The sequence below is a fragment of the Anas acuta genome, chromosome 14 (assembly GCF_963932015.1).
Source record: "Anas acuta chromosome 14, bAnaAcu1.1, whole genome shotgun sequence".
NCBI classification, from domain to species: domain Eukaryota; kingdom Metazoa; phylum Chordata; class Aves; order Anseriformes; family Anatidae; genus Anas; species Anas acuta.
This window is the reverse complement of record NC_088992.1, coordinates 6,826,390-6,840,793: the sequence shown is the minus strand read 5'-3', so window position 1 is coordinate 6,840,793 and position 14,404 is coordinate 6,826,390. Positions and strand designations below refer to the sequence as shown.

At 44.7% G+C, this 14,404-nt stretch overlaps 1 protein-coding gene across 1 annotated transcript in view; it reads right to left on the bottom strand.

Annotated features, from left to right (window-relative positions):
• The window catches only part of GRIA1 (glutamate ionotropic receptor AMPA type subunit 1), a 188,098-nt gene that overhangs the window by 51,530 nt on the left and 122,164 nt on the right, over window positions 1–14,404 (bottom strand). The window contains exons 5-6 of the mRNA XM_068698473.1: window positions 12,946–13,130; window positions 8,001–8,054 (exon numbers count right to left, since the gene is read on the bottom strand). Coding sequence (XP_068554574.1) covers window positions 8,001–8,054; window positions 12,946–13,130 — 239 coding nt within the window. The remainder of the gene's footprint in view (window positions 1–8,000; window positions 8,055–12,945; window positions 13,131–14,404) is intronic.

Here is a 14,404-nt window from a genome sequence, read left to right as displayed (position 1 = left end):
AAGCAATCACATGGAGAAGTCCTGCTGTTAGTAAATAGCATGGGCATCTGGTAAAGACCTTCATGCCTTCTAATAGAAAGCTGAACAGCACTGGGAAGGATTCTTTCCTCATTTTGTTTTCCTTGCTTCATCTGTTCTTTATGCTGTGCTTAAACTGAAACAATTTTTCAGCCAAAGGTTGTTTTACTGTCCCATTCGCTGCCTTGGTTCCGGGGAGAGGTGTCAGCAAGTCACACATTTATATTCCTCTCCACTGCTTGTGAGCTCAGTCATCAAAGGAAATGCATAATGCAGGAAGACTGATGACTTGAAATGGGCCTCATGAATCCATCTTGATTAACTGGTCCAGGAAGGATCTGCCTGGGAAAGAAAGTCCCCAGCAATGAGCTACCTCCTTATTTATACCCTGAGCATCACTAGGAGCCAAGTCACTGAGCAGGCAGTGCAGACTGCAGTCAGGTGGCAGAGGGAAACCTCCCTCCCGTGTGCATGACCCTCAAGCCTGCCAGCTCTGCTTAGTTCCCTGCACGTCCCACCTCTCCCTCTCGTTTCACTGCAGCAGCATCCTAAACCTCTGCCACCTCTTCCCACACAGAGGACGCCAGTGCCATTGCTCCTTCTGATGCGGATATAAGGTCACACATCAGATGGATGGGACACCAGCCTGCCCAGCCCCTGGGAATGTGGTAGGTAGCAGCAGTCTTCTCTTCCCTGCTTATTTGCAACAAGCCCTGACAGAGCACTTCTCCTCCATACCCACACTTTGTCCTGACACCAATGGGCAGCTCCCTTCCCAATGTTCTCTGAATTTCAGAGAATTGGTACTAATTGATTTTCCACTCCATGGTGCCTCCTGCAGTGCAGTGGGGCTGTTGAAGCTGTGGTGAGGGGCATTGAGGGCTGAGCTGGGGGCATTCAGCAGCTGGTTCTTGCACATCTCCCACAGCCCCACACAGCCCAGCCTGAAGTCTCCATGCTGCTGTTGCAAGTTCTGGCTGTTCCCAAGAGAAGGGACACTGGAGAGTCTAAGGACTGCTAAATTGCTGAAAAACACTGTTATTTTCTTTCTTCCCTTTGCATCTTCTGCGCCCTCCAGGTCCTCTGAAACAGCAATGTTCATCTCCAAATAGGAGACGGAAAATGTCCCTCTCTTGTGAATTGTCTGGAGAAGGCCTGATGGCTGAACCTAAACCAGCCCCATCACCCCAGGTACAAGTGTGCTCAAGTTTTCTCAGTCCCTTTCCATCTGGGATGAAGAGACTGGAGACTATTTTTTCCCCTTTATTTTATGAAGTTGAATCCCACACTGATATATCCCTTTTTAAGCAAGAAGCGTTTAAGCAATTCACCCAAGCTCACCTACAAACCCGTGGGAGCATCAGGGAACTGGCCCAGCTCTCATTAGATGCGCTCCCTGTATGGCCCACAATGCCAGACTGTCTCCCTCTACCAGATTTTGTGATTACGAGAAACATTGCAAAAACAAAACAATTGCTTCTGAATGGCTGTGTGTCCACGGAGTGAATGCAAAGTGGCTCCTGTCATTCCAAGGTATGCCAGCGTCCTTCTGCAGGGAGCAGGAAGCTGGGTATTTCCAGACGGAGCATCCCTAATAAACTAAATTATCTTCAAGCTTGACTTCTCCAGCAAAGCATCATTCCTCGCTCCCATCACTTTGTATTAATAAGGGGGGGTATGTCAAAAAAGGGCCCATCTGCTCCAGTCTCAGTCCAGCATGCCTTCCAACAGGAGAGGCCTTCTTCTCTTCCGCAGAATTATTAATATGTCAGATCTTATTGTGGCAGCAAAACATGTGAGTTCTCACTGTAACACAGAGGTAAGCGAAGGAGGAAAAAGAACAACAGGAGGCTGGGGAACAGTCAGACAAGGTTCCTGGTTCCTGTCCTGCAGCCGGATGAGTCTGTCTTTCCTGGTCTATCTGCACAAAGCAAACCAGGTGAGGATTCAGACTTCAGGGACACAGGGCTGGAGATAACCAGCAACATTTTTTTTTGCATAGTACTGCAGGCACAGGGTTTTCTGTGTGTCATTATTATTTGCATCATCTCTATCCTACTGCTGCAACGCATTCTGAATATAAGTGACTGTACAGACCTTGTTGGAGAGCTCAGCACAGGCAGAGGGGCAGACAGTTTAGGCAGATGTTTGCGCTTCAGAGAGCTTTCAGAGCAGCAACTGATTTAAAGGTTTGGGAAACATGCCGTGTAGTGACAGATGCCAGGACTTCAATCAAAGATATGATAAAGGGGTGACCTGATCACAGTTTACAAGGACCAAAACTTCAGTAATTGAATATCTAGTCTAGCAAACAAGCATAAATCTGATGGAGGAACCTGAGGCTTGGCAAGTTCAGACTAGAAATAAGCAGTGATGAAGTCACCATGAGGAAGCTGTTATGGATTTACATGTCACCCCTTGCCAATTGAGCTGGGGTAATGGATTAGGAAATGGGAAAGGAAACCTGTTAGTTTAACACCCTTTTGTTGTGATTTAAGCAAACACATATTTTCTTCCAAAGGCTGTGATTTAATATTAGTTACTTACATGATGCTCAGTGATGTTTTTAAGCCACTGTAAGTCACACATGCTTTTGAGCCCTCATTAGCTGCTGCAAAAAGTCCTTCCAAAGGCTGCAGCTCAAATTCTCCTCTGTGGGCAATATTTATATCAAAACGAGATGATTTTCTTTTACATGAGACACTCTAATTCAAACAAAAATTAATTCAGGGCACTCTTGTGCCTTTTACTATCAATAATTCAGATGAGATAATGTTACAAGAGTTCCTTGTGCTTGATAATCTTCAAATTGGGACAGAAAAGCTGTTTGGAAGTGAAATGCAGGCCTCAGAAATTCCACTGGTACATTTTATTGTCCTTCTCTGCCTGGAAAGCCAAGTTTTCTCATGAGCCCACATGCACCAAACTCTCAGATTGGAAAGGTCTAACTGGCATAATTTTAGAAACCCCAAAATAACTTAGGACATCTCTTTCCAACATTAGAATAGCAGTTTTGCCAGATCAGGCATCCTGAGATCCTACCAGGCCAAGAAGCCAGTACTGTACACGTCCTTCCAGAAACTCCCACGAAGCAGTTTCAGACCAGTTACTGACTCAGCCCTGACTACTGCTGACCTCACTTGTCCCTTCTGCCAGCAGGACGTCAGGGGGCAGGAGAACATGTTAATACCTACCTGAAGGTGATTCAAATAACCACGGCAGCCCTCAAGCAGATGGGTGGCTGAAAATCACAACATTTTAGCTACAGGCAAGCTGAATCAGGGGCTCGGTGCAGGCAACAGAGTCATCAACACCGGCTGGTGCCACCAGTGCATCTTCGTGCACTGGTCCTTGTACCCAGCATCATGGGCACAGCAGACCCTCGCCACGTGGCTGCAGCACACATTGCAGATTGAGCACATGCTGCATGTCTTATTTGCAGGAGAAAAACAAACAAACAAATAAATAAATATCAAAGGGGTGCATTTAAACCACAGGGGAACTGAACCAAACCAGCAGATTTTGCCTGACTCCTGCCCAAGCTTCTCTGCTGTCAAAGCTGCTGTGCTGGTAACCTCCGAAACCATTACAGTTGCTTGCAAAGTGGAACTCTGCCCATGGCCTAACTCAGCACTCACACATGCTGATGTGAAATGGCATAGGAAAAAATGCTTACTTAACTAATCGAATCTGTTTTTATCTTTATGTTTCCTTGCTACCCCTAGCATCAGCAATCTCAGACACTTATCTATTCAACTTCAAACAAGAGCATTTGCTAAAAGAAGAACCTGGACTAATGCATCAAGAAAAAAAAAAAAAAAAGGCTAAAACACCGTGTGTGGCAGCTGTCCTTAATACTTTTCTTTTAAAGACAGGTCACACGAATGTCACTTATTTTAAGACAAAAATTTTCCTCTCTCTCTCTCTGCCCAAGAGAGCTGAAGTTCTCCCACTACTGACAGTAGTCAACCTACATCCCTGGTGTAGGAAAAACAGATACACGAAGCCAAGGTTATGGGGAACAAGTCTGTAACATCAAAAGAAAGAAATCCCAGAAGTTTCTAAGCTTGCTCCTCTGATACTATTGACTTTATATTTTTTTCTTTGTGGCTGCTAGACGATGCTCTCAAAAGCTGAAAACAAAGCTTAGAAAAATAAGACACACAAAAACAAACACTTTTTAAAGTTGCCAAATCTCTTTGAATTCTAAAAAGAAAAAAGAAAAGTACAGAGAGAGTGAGAGATGAATGCAACTGCCCTGTGCTGGCATACCTGACAAACAACCAGGCTGGCAACCGGTAAAAGCTAACTGAGGTAACTCTAATGGGTACTGGGTGAGATTCTGCTTTTCATGACTTTGCAAAAGCCACAGACAGTGGCAGATTTGCCCCAAGGAGAGGCAAGAATGCTCACACGAACACTTGCCCTGGTGATGATGCTGGAGACAAACCTTCCTGGGATGGGCAGGGCTGAGCAGACAAGAATGGTTGTGTCGTTAACAGGCAGAGCAGATTCAGAGAAGATGTTTGTCCATGGCCTAAGGTGCAGAATGGTTTCATTTTGTTTGTGAACACAGAGATATTATTGTCTCACCTTGGCAACAGCAATTTCACTAAAAAAAAAAAAAGAAAGCTGTTCCTGCTAGGAAATACTAGCTTTCATTTGCTGCTACTTGTCAAATTCTGCTTGGTGCTTTACTGCAGCTTGCCCGACAGCAACCGCTGGGCAAACAAGCAGTGATTAATGCAAGCCAGTTCCTCTTTGTTCATGAATTGTCCGTGACCAGACAGAGAATTCCTCTGTCTTCAGATGTTCCATGGATGATTTTTGCAGGCTTTATTCAGCTTGTGCATTTCCTTACAACCTCTCTTGCTTTGCACTCCCGATGCAGCACCAGTTTGGAGCTAACTGGACAGCAGCACGCTGCTTCTGACTCTGGTTGAGTATAGCTCTGAACAAAAACATCGCCAAAAATAAGATTTCTGGGAGGAGGATATCCATAAACACTTCCCAACATTTGCTTCAAGTGTGTCATTTCCATTATTTTTTCCCCATGGGGAAGGTCTCAGGAAATGTAGCAAAAAGACACTTGCTCCAGCTAGTGCAGGTAGACTGGTGAGCACGAACCATGAGGGTTCATTTGACTTGCATACGGCAGAGCCTGTCCTAGCCAGGGCTAAGAGCCTTATATCTATATGGGATGTGAATCCTAAAACCAGGACTCCATCAATCAGCACAGAGGACAAGAAATAACTGATTTGGGAATGTTCAGGCATTTACAGTTCTTAACGCTTAATTTATTTTCTTTAGACCCAGCCCTCCAGTCTGAGCCACTTCCCCAAAACCAGGCTTTCCTCTATGTGTGCGTGTATGCACATGTGGGAACGTGTGTGTCTGTGTGGGCAATGTACGCCCCGTCCTCCAAGGACTTGGCTACAGAGGAAAATATGGGGTGTTTAAGGTCTATCCACTATATGTATGAGTCAGTGTGAATAAATTACTGCATGCTACACCCTCCGAAGGCTCTAATCCAGCAACGAGATGTCCTTAGAAGAGGGGTAAAAACTATCATAATCTCTTGGATTTGAGCAATCACACTGGTTTAACCCTCCCAGATGCTGATGTCCCACATTCTGCCAGTCCCATATAACATCCCTCGCCATCTCTGTATGGCAGGCTTGCTGTCCTGCCTCACCACCACAGCTGTCTCAGGAACACAAGATCATCACAGCCTTTTTGCCAACCTCCTTGCAGAATTAAGCTCTCATGTGGGTGCAGCACATCACAGGCACTGATTTAGCTTTTGGTGTCTGAACCTGCCCATGTGCATGGCAAAACCTCAAAGCTTGTTCTGTCCTTGAAAGGGCTTTCTTAATCTTCAAGAGTGTTACTCCTTTTTTTATTTTTTCTTTTTCCCCCTTTCCCCCCCCCCCATCATTTTCCCAAGTTATTTGATTACCCTTCCTCTTTCTTCTCTCTCTCTCTTTTTTTTTTTTTTTTTTTTAAACTTTCTATCTCAGGAGTTTGGCTCTTGTACATTGCTGCTTTAAGCAACAGGAAAAAAAAACAAATAGTTTTTATTCCCTTCACCCTTCCTCTTCTCCCTGCAAAATCAAAGCTGCTTGAAAAGCACAGCAAACAACAGTGGTTTCTGGCGGTCACGTCAGTCCCTGTGGGTCCTGGGCACCCAAAGCAGCCCCCACTGAGCCATGTCTGGGAGGCATAGTCTCCCTGTGGAGGGGCTCAAGAGATGAAAAGCCTTTTGCTCTGAGTTAATTATTTATAATTCATGTTGGCTGAGTATGCAGCCCTCTTCTAGACAGCTCTGTCCTCTCAGCATTTGTGCAAAGGCTAAGAAAACAAATTAAAGATGAGAAAAGTCTGCTTTCTCAGGCTGAAAGTGGGAGAGAGCAGTATCATAAGACAGAGGGAAATGTCCTTCACAACTCCATCACCTGAGTATCAGACCACCTCATGCCTTTAACGTATTTATCCCTGTGAAACCATGCAAAGAGCAGAGCTGACATCATTCTCATTTAGCCTTCTGCATGGGTATGCATAAAAGCACACAGATGCGCGCACTGCAGCTACTTCAGGTAGCTTCCCTGCTTAACTTTAATGAAGGGACTTTCATAAACATCTGAGGACTAGGACCTGGGTTACAGCAAATAATATATATATATATATATTTTTTAAATGAGCAACTGGAGTTATTGGCTGCTCTGCAGTTTGCATGTCTCCCCTGCACAATGTAACATTTTTAACTTTGTAATTACATGGTAGGCACCCAGCACAGAAATGCAGGGTCAGTAGCAGGGCATTGCAGGGTAATTATGTGGCCATTTTTGTCTTGTAAATTACAGAGTTATCTTGGGACTGAGAGAAGGAGAACGGCAGCAACTGCTTGACTAATTGCTAGTTTAAAGTTTAATTACCCTGGCCCTGACGTGCTGCCTCACAGATGCAGCTGTGGGAGGGAAGAAAGCTCCAGACCCTACACGGACACCACACCACATCCCCACAGACATGGCACAGGCTGGCACCAAGCCTGTGGGACAGAAGACCCCCCAGATCTCAGACTCTGCACATCAGGAGTCCTTGGGAGAGCTGGTCAGTCCCTGAGTGCCAACACCAGCCCATGCTGTGCTGCCCTCCCCAGTGGGCAGACACCTCTGGGAAGGAGAGGGCAGGAGCTGTGTGATGGAAATCCTTCCTCTGCTCCATGGACAATGGCTATTCCTCTCTCTCATCTCTTCCCAAACCTCCCTAAGCAGAGAAAATTTTTAACCACCCAGGAGAGGACAGCATATTGCTCCATAAAGACGGCTCTGCTGCTGCACAGCTCTGTCCTCAGGCAATGCCTCCCTGCAGTAAAAGAACAACCCTTTCCTTAAAGAAAACCTTAAACCCAATGGTTCCCTTAGAGCCATGACAGTCAGATTTGATTTAGCACCAAGCTGCAGAATAGTTACAACTGGAAGGTCAGAGGGATCTTGGTGCATCAGCATTAACAAGTCTGCCCTTCGTGGGGCTCTCAGGTTGGCTGTGAAACACTGAGATGAAGCTGAAAGCAGCTGGGAAATGCAAGTTGTTACCAGCAGTCAACAGCTCCTTGGTGGCCCAACTGAAAGGAGCTGGGAGAGCAATGCCAGGAGCTCAGGAGCATGCAAAAAAAAAAAAAAAATCATTATCCCAACAGGCGTTAATTGACAGTTGGTTTAATTGGCTTTAAAAAGATACAGATTGAATCTGCAGGCAAAAAGTCCCAGAAACATTGGAGATACCCTGGAGATATTCTTGCTGGCTCAAGACAGAAAGCACCACAAGGACAATACTGCAAAGGACTTTGGTATTTTTTTTAATCCACTAAAACATGGTTTAAAAAGACTTCAATCTCAGTAACTGTAAATATGCTTTGCAAAGTATGAGATACCAATGAAAACACTGAGAATGGTAAGAAAAATAAGCAATACTCAACTCACCAGATTTGCCAAGATGTAGTGGTATCCATTCCCATTTTTTTCAAGCTTGATGATCTGCAAGATGAAAACCAAGGATATTTAGCAAAGACCAGGTAAGGAAGTAGAGCTTCATTTATTTGCCCTTCCTACCCATTTTTTTCCCAATGAGACTGTTCAGATGTGGAGAGGAAGACATAGTAAAATAAAAATTCAGAGTCTTTTTAGAGGAAGAACAGTGCTTTTACACATTCGAGAAACAATCCTGAAATTAGACCAGAGAAGATTCCCAAGCAGATTCTATAGGCATGGAGAGTAAATTACCTGAACTAACTTGTTTCTTTTGGGCTCAGGAAAGAAAAAAAAAAAAAAGGAAATAAAGAAAGAAGACTGCTATTTTATTTATTTTTTTTAAACAGACAATAAAGAAAGAAAGTAGAGAGCTGGACTCCATTTGTCCTGTGACCACAACTGAAACATGGAGCAAGACTCGAGAGCCATTCTGTACATTCCCTTGTCACGAGTCCCAGCCACAGCCACTTACCTGCAGGTTTCAGCTATAGGGCAGCTTTTTTCCTTTAGTGCATTGGGGTAGCTTCAAACCACGTCTCCAGAACAAAGCTGCCTGAGCAAGTTACTCAACAGAGGATTCTCCCTGCACGTTCATTGAGATTATTTATAACTTCATATTCATGGCGTCGCAATACATGCTCTTTGCCACGCTCTGTTCTCCCTGATGCCTGTACAGTCAGATCTATGTTCTCTTTTATCAATACAACTGCTTACAGATCTGTAGTGTTTGAAAGTTCCTATGTTAGCTTGGTAGCTGGGAAAGTTTCCCTTGTCTAGGTAGAAAGGCAACACCTATATAGGGTTGCCTGTGATTATGGGGGAGAGGGTCACAGATCAGATGGTCCCTGATGGTTTTCTTCTTCCTTGATTCAAACAATATAGAAAGAATACAGTGAAAATCACATTCTGCTTGCTGGCTCTAGGTTTCCACTGAAATTTCTCTCTACTGATTTCCAGCAGTACTCTTAAATTCTTACCAGTTTACTTAGAGCCATGTATCATCTGCACTTGAACCAATCCACATATAAAAAGAAAACACTGAAAAAAGCACGTAAAAAAAAAAAAAAAAAAAAAAAAAAAAGAATTGTCAGTTTCTCAGGGAACTGCACTGTTTCCATAAGGTTTCCTTGCCAGCAGCACTACCCCTTTATTTCCATTGTTGTATGAATTGTTTCTGAATTACTGCCTGCATTGCTAATGCTCACGCAAAGTCTGCAGGAATGGCAGCGAGGCCAGAAAGATCCTCATAGCAGAACGATGACAAAGAGACTGCCGTGCTGGATTTGACCAGAGATTGGTCTACCCGGGATTTCTCTCACACCCTAGGCTGGTAGCAGGTGTTTGGGAAGCATCAAAGACCAGGGCACGCATGCACAGACTGATCCTTCCCATGGGACTGCACTCCCAGATTATCACGAGCAACCATTTAGGGATTTCCAAATGGATTATAAATGAGCTGACACTCACTCTGTGCAACCAGCTCATCTGCCTTAGCCTTTCTCTGATGAAGTGCTCTTGTAGGCACATTAAAACTCATCTGGTTCCCAGCATTAATGTAGGGGTTGCAATTAACTTCACTGAAGGCTTCATTTAGTAGCAGTATCTTACACAACTAATCTCAGCTCCACCAGCTTCACTGTCCTGTGGCTCTCCCCACAGGCTCCTGCAGAATGGCTACTGCAGAGGAGTCTGAAGCACTCAGAAAAAAACTGTATACCAAAGATAGGTATTCTTATTATTGGTAATTTTCCATCTGAGTATCTTCTAGTGCCAGATCTGAGAAGCAAAACCAGACTCAACTTGTCCCCTTCCATTCATCAACTGCAACTGACTTGCAGCAAGTCCCAGAACTTGTGGGAGGAAGGAGCATCTCTGGGGCACAGCGATGCCTAAGAATTACGATCCAATTCCCCATTTCTCCAGCATCAACAATAGATGGCATTGGCTCCTTCTGCCCAAACTCCCTCTTTGTTATTTTATTAGGTGTCAGAGTCGATGAACCGGAGAGGGCTGCCGACCAGCTTTCCCTGAGCTGTTAATCTTGCAGCCCATCCACCTGAATTATGAGGCTTGCTTCCTGTGTTTTACACAGTTATTTGTGATCTTAATTTATTTTAAAATGCTTGCTCAGTCCTAATGTGTCCGGATGGCAGTAGCAAGCTGAGGTTATAATAGCATTTATCACTTAGGCTGGACGTAGTGAGAGGCTGTGCTGGGCTGCATGCTGATAGCTCGCTTGGGCCACCTAGGTTTCATTACCCACTTCTTAATGGGCCAGTTTGACATCTATTAGAGAGAAATCCTCTCAGAGTGAAACAGTAGCAAAGGAGAAATTCCAGTTATTCATTTTAATGAGAGACAAGGAAGAAACAATATAGTGCTTTGATGTAATGCAACCCACCGCTTATTTATCCCATTAAGGCTACACAGCGCAGCCCCATGGATATCCTGCCCTGAACCGAAGCCTGGCTCATAAATGACAGTTACCTTGGTAAAGATAAATCATGCCCTTGAGACATGACAGAGGAGAAAGAAATCGGGTCATTTTCTATGTATCATTAACACTTTGAGTGCTGGCACCATCATCAGCTAAGGTCTCTGGAGCAGGAGGACCACCACGCTGGAGTCAGTGGGGGTTATCTGTGTTACATGCAGGTGGTGTGCAGAAGAAACTAAACATGTGTGCAAGCACTGCTGTGTATGCACGAGTGGCTGCTGCTTAACAGCCATCCCCAGCTCTTCTGTTCACTGGGGAGCACAAATCCACAGCCACCAGAAGACAGAGACAGGCTTGTCAGGGAAAAAGATAAATGCATTAAAATGTCCCTGAGAGGCTGAGACAGCTCTTTGAACACCTCAGACACTCAAAGAGACAGGACAAACAAACCAGTGACATCCATGCAGAGGCTGCTGGTGTGGGGAGCCGAGAGACAGCTGACAGCCTGAATTTAAGTCCCAGCTGAATTTCTTGTGATAATGAGCCGAACACTATCTTTGCCCCTCTCTGGTCATCCCCATGTTGCAAGAGACCTGGCATCCTCTGTTTACACTGGGATGACTGCCTCTGCTCCAGAAATCCCTCTGGACTCAGAACAAGAAGTCAAACAAGGATAGGAATGAATTGCAGAGGTCAGAAAAATCTTTACAGCCCTATCCCTAACAGAAGAGTTACCCCTGGGCACAGAGATCAGTTGGAATTGTTATTTTATGCAGGAACACACGGCATCATCTCTTATTTCCCTGGAAACAGGTGAACAGCAGGACCAATTTTCGTGTTTTTTTTTTTTTTTTTTTTTTTTTGAGAAAGGGTCATGCAAATAGCTTTAGTTGGATGTAAATTTAACTCTTGCTTCTGCTATGTGAAGAAGTTTGAAATAGAGACTTCTTTTCCTGTTCATATTAGGCAAACTAGATAACCTCTGACTATGGAACTTTGCTTTCTATTAGACAAACCAGATTTGAAAAGGCAACATTATTAACCCTAGAAATCTGATATACCTTATACGAAAGCTTGCAAGAAAGGCAAATTCACTACCAGGTCCTGTCAAAGATTTTGTTCAACTGCAGCTGCTGCATGGTCTGAGAGAAGACTTGAAGGCTTTACCCTCCAGAACAATCTGGTGTCTCTTTCATGTGTGACCTATACTTTGAGGTTAAAACCTGCTGCCTCCTTTGTTATGATTTATAGCAGAGTAGCACCCAGAGACATCCAACAAGGATGGATCGTGCTCGTCACCGAGCCGTGCGGCTGATGAAATGGCAGTCCTTGCCCCAGACAGCAAGCAGCTGAAGTGTGAGACGGGAGGTGACAGGTAGCTTAGACAAAGTGATGTGTGAAGCACGAGGTAAGTGAGCTGGTTATAAGAAGTATGACAGTGGGAGGTACCGTGCAATGGCTGCTTGGCACTGCTGAGCCCTTTCTAAACCATGTGGGATGGGATTTGCAGCTTGGGAAGATGTTGGCTGTATGTGTGAGAGGGCAAGATGTGGCTGGAGTTGAAGAGGGGACTCAAAACCCTGCAAGAATAGGCCTGCCGTGAGCTTGCATTGGTCTCCTGTCTGCACAAGTCCATATTCAGGACTCAGGGAAAGCACTAAGAGAGGCATGGAGGGAAGGAAAGATAAAAGAAAAAAAAAGGGGGTCTACAATACTGAGTGATTTATCTAGATTGACAAGGCTGGGCATGCAACCAGGGATGCTGAGTCCTCTGTTGCATACCTGTCTGCCTCATGGCAGTATCACACTGTTGGCCTAGAGCTGACAAAACAGTCAGGAGATGGATGGGAATGAACCAGTTTCTCTTGCTTTAAGTCTTTATGGGAGCTGGGAACATCTGATCCTGCTGCAGGCTGGATGCTCTGGGACAGTGTTGGGCTTCAGCCTCATTTGCAGGCAGTGCTCCTAAGGATACTACATGTGCCATAAAGCTTCTCCATCTCTTTCCTGCTGGCACTGGTTGTGAGAATTTGGTGCCGCACATGGAGTCTGCAGGACCAGGAGTCTGGCAGTGCCAACTCACACTTCCACTCCAATTTACAGGGGGTGGGAAAACCTGAGAAAACTCAGCAGAATAAGAAAGTGCCATGTCTTGTGCACACTGCTTGGAGGAATTAGCACAAAGCAAACTTGTTGGGGAGTAAGGGGAGTTGAAGTACTCAGAAGAGGAGTCAGACAAGTAAGGAACATGAAGCAGCAAAGCTCAGTCAGCATGAATACACAGGAGCTGCTAGTACTTATATGACTTTACACTTTCCAAAATAACACAAAGGAAAAATACCTCCAATGCTCACACACATGCGTGATGAGCTGCAATGAGACATGGATCAGACAAGAATGGGGAAGAAAAACTTCTGCAGTGCATGCAGCCCCCTCCCAGCAGATCTACAGTGACACAACCTTGCTGAGGATGATGTTCAGCCGCTCAGATTCACAGTCCACCACCACCAGCCTTTCCTTCTTCTTCTCCAGCTCCTGGAAGAGCATGCGGTAGCCCTCTTCTGTTGTCGTCAGGATGTTGACAGCTGTCACCTGCCAGTTCTTCTCAGCTGCAGTGTCCAGCACTTTCTGTAGGACTGACAATCCTGTGATGGGAAGAGAGGGAGAAGAGGACAATAGAGGGAAAACCAAGGTGTAGTTTTACAATGCCATTTTTCTATCCTTCTGATAGTTTGCACAGCTGTCCCATGCTGGGCTGGATGTAGCACTACAAGAGCACAGTAGAACTCGAACGAGCAGATAATAGTCTAGCATTTTGCCCACACACAGCTGGCCTAGAATTAATGGCTCCTGCCTTTTCTGTCCTAGCACAGGAAAACAGGATGATTCCAGGCCTAGTTTTCTTTTGTAATTGACAGATCAGTCTCGTGGATCAGGCCCCACTGTGGGATTCAGGTAAGAGTTTTAATCCCTGTCTTCTTGTCTATCACTATCCAAATTACATCATTTCTCTGGGCCATAGCTCCTTTCTCATTTTTTGATCTGTTTAGGCTCTATGTTCCTAGGGTTAGGGTTAGAGACTTCCTTAACAATCACAGTACATGATCATATTCAGCATCCCTGTCTCTCCTTGAAACACTTCATTGGAAGACTTCATTATTTTTTAAAGGATCTTGCCTAAATTACATGCACAGCTTTCCAGAAGAGATACAGGTAGCACTGTTTTGCAGTCTGCTAGACCACCCCGCCTACTGCTGTTCTGTTGGGATACAGAGCATGTCCATCCCTTCAGACAACAGAAAGCTGGGTGGGATGCTTTTACATCATATACTTGTCTTTTAACGTCATCCTGGGCTAACGATAACTTCCAGGACATATCTGTGAATGACCTTACCTCTGTTCTGTCCTTCACAAAGCTGCTTTGCTCTCAGCCTCCAAGCTTTAGAGGCATCTGAGAGCTGGGGAAACTGAATCACAAAGCAATGACTCACTAGCCTTGTTCATGGTTTCAAAAGTTAGCCCATATCTTCTTAGAACTCGACAAAGGCTTTTGTTATTTTAAGCAGACAACTAACACTAACTAGAGAACCTGGAGTTTTCCAAACTACCACTGCAAACATACACACATATCATCATGGGGTGGGGGCTCAGGTGAGACCTTAGCAGCTGTCCACATTCATAAGTGCAGGACTGAGTGGTCTTGAGTTGAACAGACATGAAAATAGGATGTATTAAATATAAACAATTTCCCCATGTGAAACCCACGCCTCTTATATATGAAATATTTCCATTGTGTTACTGGGTTCTGGTCTGACTCTATGAACCCAGAAGTACTGGTTCTGATTATTTTTTTTTCTATATATCAATGTCTCACACTCACAACAGTCAGTAATGGATATTTAGAAAAAGAATAAAAAAC